The 17,919-nt window shown below is 37.7% G+C and overlaps 2 protein-coding genes across 9 annotated transcripts in view; one reads left to right on the top strand and one right to left on the bottom strand.

Moving 5' to 3' along the window:
• The window catches only part of wdr93 (WD repeat domain 93), a 41,751-nt gene that overhangs the window by 473 nt on the left and 23,359 nt on the right, over positions 1-17,919 (bottom strand). For 3 of the 8 annotated variants that reach the window (XM_062024663.1, XM_062024657.1, XM_062024610.1), the window contains 2 exons: positions 17,397-17,580; positions 15,933-17,289 (listed from right to left, as the gene is read on the bottom strand). In XM_062024663.1, coding sequence (XP_061880647.1) covers positions 17,202-17,289; positions 17,397-17,580 — 272 coding nt within the window. In that variant the 3' untranslated portion in view covers positions 15,933-17,201. Of the gene's footprint in view, positions 1-60; positions 2,216-2,911; positions 2,971-10,626; positions 10,852-10,908; positions 11,090-15,932; positions 17,290-17,396; positions 17,581-17,919 lie in introns of those variants that run through there. The other 5 variants (XM_062024627.1, XM_062024643.1, XM_062024619.1 and 2 more) reach the window with 5 other exon arrangements.
• Positions 1,646-11,647, top strand: LOC133632305 (putative gonadotropin-releasing hormone II receptor). The gene is made up of 3 exons (XM_062024673.1): positions 1,646-2,202; positions 10,517-10,721; positions 10,787-11,647. Exons 1-3 carry the CDS (start codon positions 1,684-1,686, stop codon positions 11,275-11,277), a joined length of 1,215 nt encoding a protein of 404 aa, XP_061880657.1. The 5' UTR covers positions 1,646-1,683; the 3' UTR covers positions 11,278-11,647.

Consider the following 17,919-nt stretch of genomic DNA (forward strand, 5'->3'; position numbering starts at 1 on the left):
ATGAAATTATAACATTATATTGGTGTAGACAATATGTCTGATATTTTTATTTTTGACAGTTCAAATATGTTGGCAAGCGTACATAGTCTGGGCTGCTATGCAATCGTCTCCTTTCTCACAGGCGTGTGTGTAACTATGTCAGTTTGAACATACTTTTCAGAAGTGCTAAATAAAGATGCAAAATAGTGCTCGCAGTTGAGTTTTATTCTTGGTAAATGAAACCGCGTGTGCAGAATAATTATAATAGCAGTTTCTCCTGTCAGTATTGTGGGCGTTCTGATGATGAGCATATATTCTACATATTCATGAAAACAGACACGCTAAATAGATTGTGCTCCTTGTTCGGCTCACTTAAGAGACGCAATCTGCACACAAGTTTAGTAGATCAGCTTTGCGTGTGCGATCAAGTTTGCGTATGTTTTAGTACACGCAAACCTTTAGTAGATCAGGCCCATAATGCATACATGAAAAGCCCTGTACAATAGCGTTTCTGGTAGCCACACGCTTAGGGCCTGATTGACTAAGATCCAAATACCTTGTGCAAGACAGCGTGTGCAAAATATAACATTGCGAGTACTATGACTGGGCGTGTTGCGCGTGATCTGATAACACTATTTAAATGAGGATTTTGCGTGCATACAAGGCTTTAACTCCGGAGACACTTGATAATTTTCTGCACATCCATGTTATCATGCTCCTACCTGCGTGCCATGTGGCGAACCAGCAGCGCACATCTATAATCTGTAACACTTTTTCTGAATTGCAATCCAAACAACAGAAACATATGCAGACTGACACTTATTTCTGAGCGCTCTGCTGTGAATCGCATCACCAGCGCATCTGTGCGCTAGAATGACTCACATTAAAAAAAATGCACAATGAAAGACATTTGCTTGTTGGAGATATCCATCCATCCATCCATTTTCTACCGCTTGTCCCTTTTGGGATATATTATAGTAATATATTTCCTAAATTAAAGAAAACAAACATAAAAAAAACCCCCAGCAGACACCAAAACACTAAAAAGACAATATGGCTAATATTTTTTACTTCTGGCCATCCAAATTGTTGACACACGCACGCAGGATGGAAGATTCTCGTCTGTCCATCGTGCAGCGCGAGCACTGATCCTGCATCTGTGTGTGGAACTGTCAGTTTGCATGTTGTTCTGACATGAGCTAAATAAAAAGCAAAAAAGTGCTTGTAAAATGTTGGTGAGACAGTGTTGATGTATCAAATTGCACGTGCGCCCGTGCGCTATCAAGTTTGCATGTGTTTTTAGTACACGCAAACCTTTAGTAAATCAGGCCCTTAGATGGAGACAACACAGCTCATTAGCATTAAAGCTACAGACACATAATGGCGTATTCCCACAAGGCTAACCAAAAAGCACTTTAAAACGTTCCTGCATCAAGACTAGATTTTGGACAAGGTACTTCCAATACTATTGTGGGACCTCTGAGACCTTTAATGTATGTATGAGCAAAATTGTAACCATGCTTTCCTACCCCCCCAGCAAACATGACGTCCGTATGAGTAATTGATGAAGCGTTTGTAGTTGTGCTAAATGACAAAAGATGATTTGCATGTAGTGCACAGCTTGTGAGTCATGGATGTTTTTGATGTCTTTGTGTGACCAACACTGACCTTCACGCTTGAGCAGAATGCCCCCTCCCCAGGAAAATGGGCACTAGCATGCATCAACTGAGCGCAGACCTACAGCTCGGCAACACCAGCTGCAATGTCTCCTCCTGGCCGTGCCTGGATGACCACCTGCAGCTGCCCACTTTCACCACGGCCGCCAAAGTCCGAGTGATCATCACCTTCATCCTGTGCGGTCTGTCGGCCTTCTGCAACCTGGCCGTGCTGCGGGCGGCCTACGCGGATGGCAAACGGAAGTCCCACGTCAGGGTGCTGATCATCAATCTGACGTTGGCGGACCTGTTGGTCACTTTCATCGTGATGCCGGTGGACGCCGTGTGGAACATCACAGTGCAGTGGTTGGCGGGAGATGTGGCCTGCAGGGTGCTGATGTTCCTCAAGCTCCAAGCCATGTACTCCGGCGCCTTCGTCACCGTGGTGATCAGTCTGGACCGCCAGTCGGCCATCCTGAACCCGCTCGCCATCAACGAAGCCAGGAAGAGGAACACGGTCATGCTGACGGTGGCTTGGACCATGAGCGTCTTGCTGTCCGTCCCTCAGGTGAGCTCGCTGGCTGCAGGTCAGTTTTTAAAAGGTCAAACTCGAATGTTACTTCATTGCAGCTGTCATGACATTAGTGTACTCATTTGAATATAAGTGTTAAAAACATATCCTTTGACCACAGGATTCACCTCCATCCAGAACCACAGCAAAACTATGAGGTCTTCATCATGCTAAAAAGGGCTTCATATAGATATTTAAGATGCTGCAGTACACTGTCTTATTTTAATAGTTCACTAAACCTAAGGTCGCCTTTAAGTTTAAGCCATGACATGTTTTATGGTATAAAACATTCAAAACGTGGGCGTTAGCAGCAAATTCCACATTTTCTATCTTTAAATGATCTTTTTCTTGTGTATTAGTTACTAAAATCTTACAAGGCTTGTTTTCTATTGTCCAATGGCATATTGTAAACATAAAAAAGATTCGACAGTTACAATGTTTAGTGGTTGTTTTTGCACAAACAGAAAAGAAAACATAGTTACAGTACACACCACGTGGTGGAGGGATACGGACGCGGATTAGTACATAGCACGTCACTACACTAAGGAAGGACAAAGTCACTTTTGTTCATATTACTTTAAAATTATAATCTCCATTAAATTTGAATATCCACTTGCAACTTCCATTAAGTCTCCCAATCATGAGGCAGACTCTTCTGGCAGCAGCGTGTAAAAGAAAAGGAAAGTGACGTGAAATTAGACCATACCACATTTAAGGGCCGCCCCTCCATCTATGCAGATCATGCGCTGCAAGTATGGCCCCGTTCTGTGTGAGGAAGTGGATGTAAAATGTCAATTAATGAATGACAGGACGCTTCATATGAAATTTTATCACACAAGTATTCCTAGCACCTTCCTGCTACGTCATTGATACAAATATAATGGCAACATTTCCCGTCATGGCACATAGTGTTATTATTGGGCTGATAAACTGAAGTACTTTATGTATTAGTTATATGAGTTTTTTTGCACCAACAAAAAATTATTTGTGTTGTGTTACTCCATTATACATGATTTTCCTAAGAGTGCTATTTTCATGTTAAATATTAACATTGCAAAGTTCAATTGTTTCACAGGTGCACAATACACTGGCAATTATTCCAGTGTACGGCAAACCAAACAGGATGTAAAATCCTTTGTAGAGATGTCCGATAATGGCTTTTTTACCGATATCCGATATTCCGATATTGTCCAACTCTTAATTACCGATACCGATATCAACCGATACCGATATATACAGTCGTGGAACACATTATTATGCCTAATTTTGTTGTGATGCCCCGCTGGATGCATTAAACAGTGTAACAAGGTTTTCCAAAATAAATCAACTCAAGTTATGGAAAAAATGCCAACATGACACTGCCATATTTATTATTGAAGTCACAAAGTGCATTATTTTTTTTAAGATGCCTCAAAACAATAACTGTGCAAATTTTTCATAACATGGTCACTACTGCCTAGTTTCTCTTGTTATATTCTTATTTTACTGTTATATTTTTATTCTCATTGTTGCTTTTTATTTTTATTCTCATTGTAATATTTTTCTATTCTGTTTCCATTTATACCCCCATTATTTACTTTTTACTTTTTAAATTCGATGTCAATTCTGTAAACTGCTGCTGGAATTTTAGTTTTCCTGAGGGAACTCTCCTGGAGGAATCAATAAAGTACTATCTATCTATTTATCCAAACAGCAGCTTGGAATTTGGGACATGCTCTCCCTGAGAGAGACTATGAGGAGGTTGAGGTGGGCGGGGTTGAGGTGGGCGGGGTTGGGGTGGGTGGGGGTAGGGGGTAGCGGGGGGGTTTATATTGTAGCGTCCCGGAAGAGTTATTACTGCAAGGGATTCTGGGTATTTGTTCTGTTGTGTTTATGTTGTGTTACGGTGCGGATGTTCTCCCGAAATGTGTTTGTCATTCTTGTTTGGTGTGGGTTCACAGTGTGGCGCATATTTGTAACAGTGTTAAACTTGTTTATACGGCCACCCTTAGTGTGACCAAGTATGCATTGCATTCATTCGTGATGAGAACAGCCGGTAGATATTATGTGATTCGGACGGCACGCACGCAAAGGAAATGCCTTTAAGGTTTATTGGCACTCTGTACCTCTCCCTACGTCCGTGTACACAGCGGCGTTTTAAAACGTCATACATTTTACTTATAGAAACCGATACCGATAATTATGAAACCGATACCGATAATTTTCGATATTACATTTTTTTAAGGCATTTATCGGCCGATAATATCGGCAGCCCGATATTATCTGACAACCCTAATCCTTTGTGATTCAAAGGACATAAAACATTTTAGATTCCTATTGTTTTAACTTTCTTTGCTTAAATCTCTCAATCCTTAACACAAATACAAAACAGGTCATGTTTTTTAACGCTTTAAAGCCCTTTTGATCAAATTATGTTCCATCCATCCATCCATTTTCTACCGCTTGTTCCTTTTGGGGTCGCGACATTTGTTAATTAGTATCGATTTGCGTGACATTAATTATTTTACTGGTTTAAACGTGTGACATTATCTGATCAAAAGGCCTACAAAAGGGTCATAATCTTTAAAAAAACATTACATGTTTGGCTTTTTTTTTTAAGACTGAAGTTTATTGAGAAATTTGAGAAAAAAAACGGGTGAAAAAACTAATCAAAATGTTTTTACAACCTTTAAAAACTTAAGAAATGTTTATGTATATCCTGTTTGAAGATAATTAAAATTGAATGTCCCCAGAGGGTTGAGAAAGTATGAATATTGTTTCATATAAATAAAAAAACTGTGGAAAAAAAAGGGGGTGAGGCCCTCAAAATAAATTTCTGCTTCGGACTCTGCCAAATTTTTTTATAAAGCCTTTTAAAAACAACTACAGTTGAAAAACAAAGGGCTGTAGATGTCGTAAAAGTGGAGAAGCAGCGAAATCAACATGGGCTGTATGCCAGGGCCAAACTACATAGAGGTCTCACTCATAAGGCTTCCTCCTCCCAATAAATCTAACTATCTTGTAATGTTTCTGCCAGTGCTCAAGACAACCATAGAAATATAAAAATAGGGCGTTATCTTGTTTATGATTGTTTTAATTATTGTATTAAAATGTTTTATTATACCGTTTTATGTGTTCTGTGTACATGAAGACTGTCCATTTAGGTATAACTTAGGTATAAGTTCAGACTTACCATATAACTCAACTGACACCAGTCATAGGAATGGAATTTGTGCATAAGTTTTAGTATCTTTATTGTATGCCCCTTGTAGACTTTATTTCTTATTGTATGCAACCTTTGGTAAAAACTAAGGCATACTTTTCTCTGGCTCGTTGGCTAACTCTTAGGTATGATATCTCTATGACTTCAGTATGTGCAGAAAACATACTGATTTTAAATAGGGGACCCAAGGTGGTTGTGGTCACTGAGGTCAAAGGTCCGATCAGTACTTATTCCTTACCAGATCTATACATGTCACATGGTCCTTTTCTTGTTTTAGAATTTTCATGGTTTTATTGTGTCAACAACAGCATAACAACTAGGACTGACTTTGACTAATGATTTTCATAGTCAAATCTGATTAGTTAGCATAGTTGTTTTTTTAAACAGATTGCGGGGATATGTACTGTATGCTCTAGAGCAGGGGTCACCAACCTTTTTGAAACCAAGGGCTACTTCTTGGGTACTGATTACTGCGAAGGGCTACCAGTTAGATACACACTTAAATAAATTGCCAGAAGTAGCCAATTTGCTCAATTTACCTTTAACTCTGTTATTATTAATAATTAATGATATTTATCTTTGTGGAAACACTGATCATCTTAATGATTTCTCACAATAAATATATATAGAAACAGATAAATATCAATATGCAACACTTTATTTTTATATTTTCTCTAAGTGCACATTTTTCAAATTGAACATTTTCAAATGATCACTTCTAAGACAGTCTTGTGAAATCACAATATCCCATTTTAACTAGCTAGCCACTAACATTTTTTGTAACAAATCATGAATTACTTTGCACCATGTTTGTACAAATAATAACTCATGTAAAATACAAAAGTAAACTGTCAAATTTTTAAATCATGTCACACTTTGAACTGGACACCAAATCTGTTATCTGTTTCTTTGTCAGTTAGTGGGAAGCCTGGCATTGCATGCTGTTAACTAGTGTGTTGTACTCTGGTGTGTAACTTGACACTGCAACTCTGAGTGAGTCTTGCAGATGTGCATCAGTGAGGCGTGTTCTGTGTTTGTTCTTGATGAAGTTCATGTCAGAAAAGGCTGATTCACAAAGATAAGATTTTTCCTCGTTGTTTGCGGAACCTTCTTAATCTTTTGGACACATTTTCACAGCAATCTGGCCTTAAGCTTAATTATGATAAATGTAAAATGTTAAGGATCGGAAATCTAAAGGGAACGTCCTTTCGAATGGAATGCAAAGTGCCTGTTTTGTGGACAGATGGACCAGTTAACATACTTGGTGTTGTTGTCCCAGAAAATCTGGAAGATCTAGGCTCAGTAAATTATGATAATCGACTAAGAAAGCTGGACAAAATTATGCAATTATGGAAAGGGAAATCCCTAACCTTGTATGGTAAAATGTCTATTGCCAACTCGTTAATTATTCCTCAATTTATTTATTTGTTTTTGTCATTATCAGCTCCATCACAAAACTTTTTTAAGATTTATGAGCGGAGGGTCTTCGATTTTGTCTGGAACGGCAAACCAGAAAAGATTAAAAGAAAGGTTTTGTACAAAGAGTATGAATATGGGGGCCTGAAACTTCTCAACCTTGAAGCTATGTGTCTGTCTTTAAAAGCATCAATTGTTCCAAAGATGTATTTAAACATTGAGTGGTACACAAATGTCCTGTTGGACAAAAAACATGTACTGTATCAAAAGAAATTGTATCCTTTTTTACAAGTGATCCCCTCCCAGAGAGTCTGCTGGGAAACATGGCGGGGTTCATAAAGGAAACAATCCACTCATAGTGGTGTTTTCAATTTTATGTGCCAGAAAAAAGAGACGATATTTTGCAGCAGATAATATGGATGAACTCTAATATTGTAATAGATGGAAAGCCTTTCTTTTGGAAAAATATGTTTGAAAGAGGAATCATTTTTGTCAATGATATTATCAATGAGAATGGTAAAATTATGAAGTATGATGAATTTAGAACTATGTATGGTGATGCTTGCTCAAGCTTTTCATTTTATCAACTAACTGGAGTAATTGGGAAAAGATGGAAACAAATAATTAATTATGGAACTACTAAATTATTAGTTTGTAAACCTCTAATAAATTCTAGTTGGCAAAAAGGAACTAAAATAAATAGAAAAATATATATTTTTTATTTAATAAAGAAATCTTTGAAGGCTGCCCCATACAACACATATGGAAAATGGGAGGACTTTTTTGACTGCCCTTTGCCATGGGATGCCATATTCAAACTAATCTATAAAACTACCATCGATGTGCAAAATCGTTATTTTCAAATTAAAATTATTTATAACTTCTTACCCACAGGGAAAATGTTAAAATTATGGAATATGACAGAGTCAGATGATTGCCGATTTTGTTGTCAGGAGCCTGAATCCACCCTGCATTTGTTTTGGTATTGTCATGTTGTGTCTTTGTTTTGGGTGGAAGTTGAAAAAATGTGTTTAAGGATTGGTTTGTTTATGAAGCTTAATGTGGTTTCTGTTATTTTAGGAGAGTTCATTGACAATCAGGATTTAGTCAATTTAATTATAGTACTCGGTAAAAGGTTTATTTTTAAGGCCAAAAACAGATATTCACTTAGTATTACTCTCTTTAAAACATTTATTCAGTATTTTCTAACTTTTGAAAGTATAATTATGTTTATAGATTATATGATATCTGTTGTTGTGTTCCCTAATTTGAGTGACCTGGACATAATCTGGACTGTACATAAATGCTTATTTTGAAAATGTAATTTTGTTTATAAATTATATGCAATCTGTTGTGTTCCCTAATTTTTTTCTGTGTACATGAATGAAGGTGTGTGTTGCTGAGTGCGACTTGGACATTATCTGGACTGGGCCTGGTTTTAAAAACCCTTTAAACAAATCTAATTTCATTGACAACCTGGTCTGTTGAAGATAAGGCCCTTTTTTAAAAAATAAAATAAAATAAGATAAATAAATAAAAAACATTTTCTTGGATAAAAAAGAAAGTAAAACAATATAAAAATAATTACATAAAAAATAGTAATTAATTAAAATGTTAGTGGACCAGCAGCCTATACAATCATGTGTGCTGCAGGGACTGTGTCCCTTGCAGATGTGTTGTCTATGTTGTGGGAACCAGAATATTGGTAGCAGAAAGAAATAACACCTTTTGTGTGAGTGGGTGTGGATGAGTGTGCATGAGGGAGGTTCTTTGGGTTGATGCACTGATTGAAAGTGTATCTTGTGTTTTTTCTATGTAGATTTAATTTAAAAAAAATAAAATTAAAAATTGTTTTTTATTTTTAATTTTTAATTTTAATTTTTAATTTTTTTATTTTTATTTTTAGAACAGGGCCACGGGCGACTCATCTGGTCCTTACGGGCGACCTGGTGCCCGCGGGCACCGCGTTGGTGACCCCTGGTCTACAGTATACAGTACATATCACTAGTGCCGATCTGGTGATATGAACTGAAGACTCACCAGTGAGTCATTACATGGCTGTAATGTTAAGTTCCCAAACTGGGGAATTTTTCACAACATCCACAGCCCTTACTTGAGACAAGAACACATATGTCTTTCTCTTTTTCTGTGTGTTGTAAATATTTTAAAAACGCTAGTACTGGCGAAGTTGGTAGAGTGGCTGTGCCAGCAATCGGAGTGTTGCTTGTTACTGGGGTTCAATTCCCACCTTCTACCTTCCTAGTCATGTCTGTTGTGTCCTTGGGCAAGACACTTCACCCTTTGCCTCTGATGGCTGCTGGTAGCGCCTTGCATGGCAGCTCCCGCCATCAGTGTGTGAATGTGTGTGTGAATGGGTAAATGTGGAAATACTGCCAAAGCGCTTTGAGTACCTTGAAGGTAGAAAAGCGCTATACAAGTACAACCCATTTATCATTTATTATTACTAGGCAACTAACAATGCAGGTAATGGGGATTGATCTACTCCAATATTCTATTCGCATGCCGTTATCTGCACATTAACCGAGCTTTAGCAACAATAAGGGAATAAGCAGTAGAAAATGTATGGATGGATGGATGATTGTGAGAGCTAATACCAAATAAATACTTTTCTGGCGTCGTGACACATTGCCTTGCTCACACTCCTCCGCCAACCATTAGCGAGTAGCTAGCTACTCGACAGTAGTGATGTGCGATACCACTGATTTTCTTTACAGTCCAATACAGAGTAAAATTCAGGCTGGTATCGGTGATACCAATTCGATACCTAATGCGTCAAGTAAAATTTAGAAAGTACAGTATTTCAAATGTTGCTGCCCTTATGCTGCATCAAGATCTGGTATCGACGGTATCTATATTTCAGTATTGATCTGCACATCCATATTAGCTAACTTGAGGTGTTATTAACGTTGGTTGAGACCGGCCATAGAATGAATAATAAGGAGCTTGAGCTGATGCTGTTTTTTGGCTTTTGAGTTTGTAAAAGGTAATGTCTGATTATAAAACATGCATCTCACCTGTACAGTAGAAGGTTGTGGCACTAAACCACACGCTGCCATCTTGATACTATATGGCTCTCAACTTGGTTAAAAAGAAATGGAACGCAGCATTAGACATTGCTCGGAAGCATTTTTTATCTGAGGAGTGAGGAATCTTCTGAATTTAACAACTCAAGGAGAACACAAAAAGAAGACATTTAAACTTGACGATTTCTAGAAAGTAAAAGGTTTCTGTAGTAAACCTGTGAAAGGATCTTTACCGTTGACAGAGGGGAGCAGGGAGGGAGGCCTCCTGCCTGAGCGCGCTAGTCAAAGCTACACCTCAGGGTGAGGCAGCCAATTTTCGCGGGTCTTTGTGTTGGGACTGCGAGCTTTGTGTCTTAGGGCGAGGCATCCCTTATCAAGGAACATCATCCCAACACAGTTGTCTCACCTACCCAACTAACCTTACTCTCACGGAGTGGAGATATATGTCAGACGATTCAACAGCGAAGTTGATTGTGGAATCAGACTCCTCTGAGTCCAATGATCCACCATCCTAAGATACCCCTTGTAAGAACTCTTATTGAGTTTTGAATATCTAAGCCGATCTAACCAAAACTGATGAGGTCATATGATTACATGTTCACTGCTGCTTCTGTACCTTTAGTGTTTTCTCTTCATCTTTGTATGTCAGATATACCTGTTCCACAACGTGACCATAGAGCATCCCGAGGACTTCACCCAGTGCACCACACGGGGAAGTTTCAAGAGACGCTGGCACGAGACGGCGTACAACATGTTTACCTTCTCTTGCCAGTTCCTGCTGCCGCTGGCCATCATGATCACGTGCTACACCAGGATCCTCTTTGAGATCTCCAAGCGGCTGAAAAAGAACAACAGTGAGTTCTATCAGCAATAATTTCTAAGTCAAGTTACATTCATTGAGTTTTTTTCTCCCTGCCAGTATCCTCCGGTGAGGTGCATTTGCGCTGCTCCAAAAACAACATCCCAAGAGCTCGCATGAGAACCCTAAAAATGAGTGTTGTTATCGTGTTGTCCTTCATCATCTGCTGGACTCCCTACTACCTGCTGGGTCTGTGGTACTGGTTCCTCCCAGATGACCTGGAAGGGAAGGTCTCCCACTCGCTGACCCACCTCCTGTTCATCTTCGGGCTGGTCAACGCCTGCCTGGACCCGCTCATCTACGGCCTCTTCACAATTCATTTCCGCAAGGGCCTCCACAGGTTTTACTGCAGATCAGAAGCCACTATAGACACAGATGTTAACACGGTCACAACCGGATACACCGGTGGCACAAGCCTGCCGAAACGAGAGGTTAGCGTCAGCAGCAAAGAGAAGTTCATGATGCGTGGCAATAATCACAGCTTAACAGCAGGAAACAGCATTTTAACGAGACATAACAATGCAGGGAGACACATGGAGAGCGGCATATGAAAACATTGCGCAAATATATGACATCCTGCATTTTGGGAACAAAAGCTATAAGAGTTGAGACACACCTCTTCGTTAATCTTAATTCTTCATCTTTTTTTCCTCTAACTTTGTGGGTACCGTCTGAAGAACACCTTTTTATGAAACTAGTGCACAAAGAAAGATCTATTAAGACATGTTTATGAGTCTATCAAATACTTAGAACGCCTTTTTCTGATACTAGTGCACAAATCAAGATCTATTAAGACATGTTTATGAGTCTATCAAATCCTTAGAACAGAGATTGCAATCTAAAGAAAGTAACAATAATTAGTAACTATTTACATTTTCAATTATACAAAATACTTTTAAATACCATTTTAAAAATATCGATAAAACATAGCAAAAACATTAGAATATTATATATATATATATATATATAATATATATATATATATATATATATATATATATATATATATATATATATATATATATATATATATATATATATATATATATATATATATATATATATATATATATATATATATATATATTAAACTTCCAAAATAAAAACAAATGTTGTAGTTGTGCTAAATAAAAACAAAAATTAAAATAAAACATTATTTAATAAATCATAAAAATAAACTAAGTAAAACTGTAGTTAAAATTTAGCAATAATAAAGAAAACATTTTAAAATTTTAAAAAAGGCACAGAGGCAAACATGTTTTGTGATATGGTCTGATGATTATCTACACAAAATAATTTCATTTAAATTATTTTTTATTAACTTTAATAGATCATTAGAAACATTTAATTCACAAAAGTATGAAATGATAAAAAACAAAAAATAAAAAATTAAAACATTTACAGTTTGGAAAAAAGGTTTGTTAATGATATTGTTGGGGGAAAAAACGTATAATAGTCTGATACTTTATTTAAGGGTAATTTTTCCAAACAATCTACTGTACAATAAATACATCTGGAGACTTGAGCAAGAGCCAATCAAAATGGGTCTGTGTGTGCGCTCCAAAATTGTGTAATTGTGGTATTGCTGATTAAAAGTGCTGACTGTAACTCGGTTGTCCCTTTGAGGTGAATAGAAAAAGACATAACTCACTTTTAAGGACACACATACACTGCAAATGCTGCACTGATCCTCTGCATAGATTTCATCAGCAAACACGCCTCAGGCTTGGTGCTGAAATCTCTTTGAAGGACTGCTGCCTATTATCTGTGCTTAGTCAATTCCCAAATGTTAAGGGCCATGTTTGTTTCTCCTTCCCCAATGGAATGCATTGAGATTGGTATGCAAAAACTATCACAAACATCATTTATTTTCTCTTTCGATCCAAAAGAATTGAAGTTAAAAGACAGCACACATAAAACAGTCAAGTTACATCTGCATAGAAACTTGATATCAGACAGCTTTCCTTAAATATTCTTCTTATACGAGATAAAACATTTTATAATGTGCAAACAATCTTTATGGGTGATCATGATCTAGTTATTACCACATTTTTTGCATGTATACCGGCTGTCACCAAGAAGATACTCATTTATATACTCATCATTGGTCCAACCTGTGGTGTTTTGTCATGTTGTTGACATGCAGCACACAAATATAATATACAGGGTATCCACAGGATCTTAAAAAGTCTTAAATCCAACAATTTTAATTTAAAGCCTTAAAATGTCTAAGATTCTCCCAAATCTCATAAAATATCTGAAATTCGATTTTGAAATGTCTTAAAGTTTTTATTTAAAACATGCATAAACTTCAGTCTTGGTTTTAAATGTTTCCATATATATATATATATATATATATATATATATATATATATATAACGTAACAACAAAACGGAACTAAAGTCAGCTACCTGTGCTGCCCGGACAGAATCTATCGAGCACCACCAGCATAGGGTGCTGCGCAACTAATAAGGTAGGACTATATTTGTAGCACAAAAGCTGCAAGCACAGACGGCGGTACGTGAGTGTTCACTATTACATGCAGTAATCACGCGCTAATATCTCTGTGGTAATAGCGTCCTCACAACAGTAAAACCATAAAAGAAACAACACAATTATTTTATATTACTTCCATTATTTATTCCAAGAATTTCAGGTCAGCTTCTCATGTCTTATCTGTTCTTCAAGTTTATACAGCAAGCGATATTAAAATCTATAAAGGTTGTCTGTTTAGTGTTTACACTCAGTTTATGGTTGGATGAGGAAAGCAAGGAAGATTTACGAATGTCATCTTGTCATGCTTAAAAACTATTCCTTGTTTACTAGCAATATGTTTTCAAAAAAGTCACAAAAACAGATAAAATGTATTCATACCAGATACAAAATGAGCTGATAAAATTTGAATGGTATCCGCATTATTCACATCCAAATTCTGTTTTAGGTTTGCAAGCTACAATCGCCTTCTTTCCTTTTTAGACAATCCTTCTGTCTACACACTCTGTTTTTCATAACTGTGTGCAGATACAGTAGTAGTACTGTAGATATTTTTTCAATTCTGAGTTGTATTCACCTAACGTCCCGTCCAGCTCATTTAATGTACAAGACCCGAGCGTCTGTTATCATAGTGTTCTGGGCAAGATTTTGCCTTTCTCAAAGAAAAATACCAAATACCGGGTACTTGCCTTTTTTTTAGGCTGTTGGAACCGTTCAAATCGCAAAAAAGAAAACATTTTTTCTTCAGAGTTCCTCGAGAGGTAATCAAAAAGGGCGAAAGAGGTCAAGATTTTACGGAAGAAGACGAGAATAGTGGCAAGCACTCCAGTCCAAAGGAAGCAGATAGAGTCGAAAAATGCACGAGTTTGCAGTGATCATTGTTAAAGGTTTGTTTGATATACTTTTAATGTTTAGTATTTACCATTTAAGTATTATCTTGATATTATTTGTAATTTATCTTGTTTCAGAGTTCTTATAAAGCATTTTTGTTATGGTTTTTCGTAAACCTTTAACTTGGCGAGTCTAATGTTTTTGTAAATTTTTGTCCGTATGGATGTGAAATGGTCTTAAATTATATTCATAATGGTCTTAAAAAGTCTTAAAAGGTAAATTTAAATTTGACTTGTTGAAACCTGCAAAAACCCTGATATAAAGCACCTATACATGACTATATTGAAACGTGATCCAGCAAACATAATCTAGTGAAGGTGCACTGTGGGAGGCACTGCAAGGTTGTGATGGTGTGTCTGGAATGATCCAGTGGCAAGAAAATGCACATTGCAATATTTTTATATAATATATATTAATAATGTATGTCCTATATGATAAAAAAAAAAACACCATTAAAAAAACACCAACACGAATCAGTTGAATTTGTTTTAATCAACTCCTTAAGTCACCCAACAGCTATGAAATGATTAAAAAAAGATATTGCTGAATAGAAGACATGCCTATTAGTTTTTTATTTATGACACTTAAAATATGTTGACATATACACATTGGACTGGATTCTCTGTCCATCGTTTGTCTTTTCAGCCCGATCGCCTCCTTTCTCACAGCTGTAAATGTGCGTTTGCACAAACATTATAAATACGCTAAATAGATGCAAAACAGCATCTATCAGTTTTAGTCTTGATAAATCACAATGCGAGCGCTAAATGATTATATTTGCATCTCCTCTTCCCAGTATTGTGGGCATTCTTAATATCAGCATATATTCTGTATATACCAGGGGTGGGCAATTAATTTTTACCGGGGGCCGCATGAGCAACCCGAGCACTGCTGGAGGGCCACACCGACAATATTTCAATTAAATTTTGCTCAAATTATTTTTGATATACCGTAAGATAGATAATAATAATAATAATATTTTCATTTAACCTAACTTATCTTTATACAAAAGCAGATGGCTTTTGATGGTTTTATTTTTAACACTTTCTTACACAACACTTCCTGATGTATATTACAATACAAAAATTTCAATTTCTGTCACTTTATCCTGCATCCTCTTTGTTGTGAACGTAGCACGCCTGTAAGGTGATTGGCGAAGAAGGAGGAAGCGTTGCTGTTGCGGAAATGAGGAGTGAGGATTGGTTTTCCTTTTGGAAAGAACGAGATAAGTTGAGCTGTGTTAGTATAGCATGCTCAATAAAAGTTTAAAAAGTGCATCAGACTTGGTGTGCACTTCTTCTGGACGCTACAATTGATGTCAGAAGTGGGATGAAATGCCTCCCAGTTCGCCTTGCCATCAAACCTGGGAGTCTTCATTGAGGGAGGAATTCCCCCCGTGGCAAGCAGCGTGGCTGCACCTGTAAACGCTCTCTCTCTCTCTCTCTCTCTCTCTCTCTCTCTCTCTCTCTCTCTCTCTCTCTCTCTCTCTCTCTCTCTCTCTCTCTCTCTCTCTCTCTCTCTCTCTCTCTCTCTCTCTCTCTCTCTCTCTTTCTCTCTTTCTCTCGCTCTCTCGCTCTCTCGCTCTCTCGTCTCTCTCTCTCTCTCTCTCTCTCTCTCTCTCTCTCTCTCTTTGCGGCGAGCTCCTCACGTGGCACGTACCTCCCGATGACGTAGCACACAAACAGTGCAGTATGCGCAAAGTTTTACTTCTGCCACCAATTGTAGCGTCCAGAAGAAGTGCACATCAAGTCTGAAGCTCTTTTTAAACTTTTATTGAGCAAGCTATACTAACACAGCTCAACATATCTCGTTACTTCCACACTCACGTCTCCTCACTCCTCATTTACGCAACTCAAGAAGACAACATCTACTTCAGCAGGTTGTTACACTATATTCTTTAAACACAGCAACGTGTGCACCACAAATAAGCACACGGCTTTACCTTTACTTGGCAGTCCATGTCTTGTTGAAAACACGCCATTCGTCATCAACTTTTCTCTTTTTAGCGTCTCGGGGATAACCGGGCATCACTTGTCGCTGTGCGCCTTCCCTCACAGGACATACGCACATATAACACTTTTCAAAATAAAAGCAGCACAGTTGTATTGCACGCACGACAAAGATGTTTTTTTAAATTTATTTTGTAATTTGAGATTGCCGCTGTGCGCACGAGCATACGTCCACACGGAAGTAATACAAATAACGCTTTTCAAAACAAAAGCAGCACCGTTGTATTGCACACTCGAAATAGATGCTTTTTAAAATTTATTTTGTAATTTATAATTGGCCTCACGCGGGCCGGACAGGGACGTACAAAGGGCCGGATGCGGCCCGCGGGCCGCACAATGCCCAGGTCTGGTATATACAGTACATAAAAACAGACACGCTTAATGTATTAAGCTCTCTATTTTGCTTATTTAAGAGAAGCCATCCTCTGCGCAAGGGGCTTTGTAGATCAGCTCTGCAAGCACTATCAAGTTAGCATGTGTTTTAACACACACAAGCCTTTAGTAGATCAGGCCCTAGGTTTTTGAGCCTTTTCATTAGAGTGGACTCAGTTGCGCAGTTATTACGTTCTATAATGCAGGCGTATCAGAAATGAACGGAAATTAACCCAGTTTCTACTGTGGAAGCAAACTACTGCTAACGGTGCCAAGAAGCTCTTTCATGACCCTCACCTGCAGCTCTTTGGCAACTATATCTCTCATAATTCAAATGAGTGTCTAAAACAAAACATTTTAAATCAATATCAGATCCCATAGAAGGGGGGGTCCCTATATCTGGAGTCCCTTCTAAGTTTTCACATTGCTCCCATTGGGTTGAGTTATTTCTTGCCCTGTTGTGGGATCAGATCTGAAGATGTTGTTGTGGTTTGTGCAGCCCTTTGAGACATTTGTGATTAAGGGCTTTATGAATAATCTTTGATTGATTGATTCATTCATTTAATATTAAAATGAGCCATGTTAGAATAAGAATAAATTAATCTCCATGCCCACAGAAGTTGGGACATCACAATATTTGAACTTAAACAATAAACAGCATTTTTTGCAATTTTTTTTGACAATAATACCAATGAGTAAGATACAAATGTTTAGCAGTTCTTTACGTAAGCACCTGTCTCCTGCAGTCGCTTCCATGTCTGCGTTATGGATTTGTGCCTTTCCTCCATTGACAGAGCTCTGCAAATGACACAACCCAATCATCTGAATGACTACAGGTATAGAAAAGACTGGAAAATAATATGGCGCGTTTAGGAAAGAAGCATTGAGATGAAGAGGAAGCCAACCTTTCATGGAGATAATCGTTGCAAGCTTCTTCGCCGGTCACACTTATTGCTTGTAGCCTTGGAGATTGTGGTTGTGACACAACATATGGCTTGGTGACGTCGTGCTCGTCGAAACGTAGAACGAGGAGTTGACTCGGACGTTCATCTCCTATGGATGAACTGCAAAGGGTGGACTCCTGGACACCTGGATGAGATGCACAAACCTTCAGTGATGCTTTACTCGTCGTTTATTCATCCAATACAGTACTTTTGACATTGATTGATTGATTGAGACTTTTATTAGTAGGTTGCACAGTGAAGTACATATTCCGCACAATTGACCACTATATGGTAACACCCGAATAAGTTTTTCAACTTGTTTAAGTCAGGGTCCACTTAAATTGATTCATGATACAGATATATACTATCAGATATATACTATCATCATAATACAGTCATCAATCAATCAATCAATGTTTATTTCATCACACAAGATAATCACATTGAATTATTTACATTATTTACAATCCGGGGTGTGGAGGGG

The sequence above is a fragment of the Entelurus aequoreus genome, linkage group LG02 (genome assembly GCF_033978785.1).
Source record: "Entelurus aequoreus isolate RoL-2023_Sb linkage group LG02, RoL_Eaeq_v1.1, whole genome shotgun sequence".
Taxonomy (NCBI): domain Eukaryota; kingdom Metazoa; phylum Chordata; class Actinopteri; order Syngnathiformes; family Syngnathidae; genus Entelurus; species Entelurus aequoreus.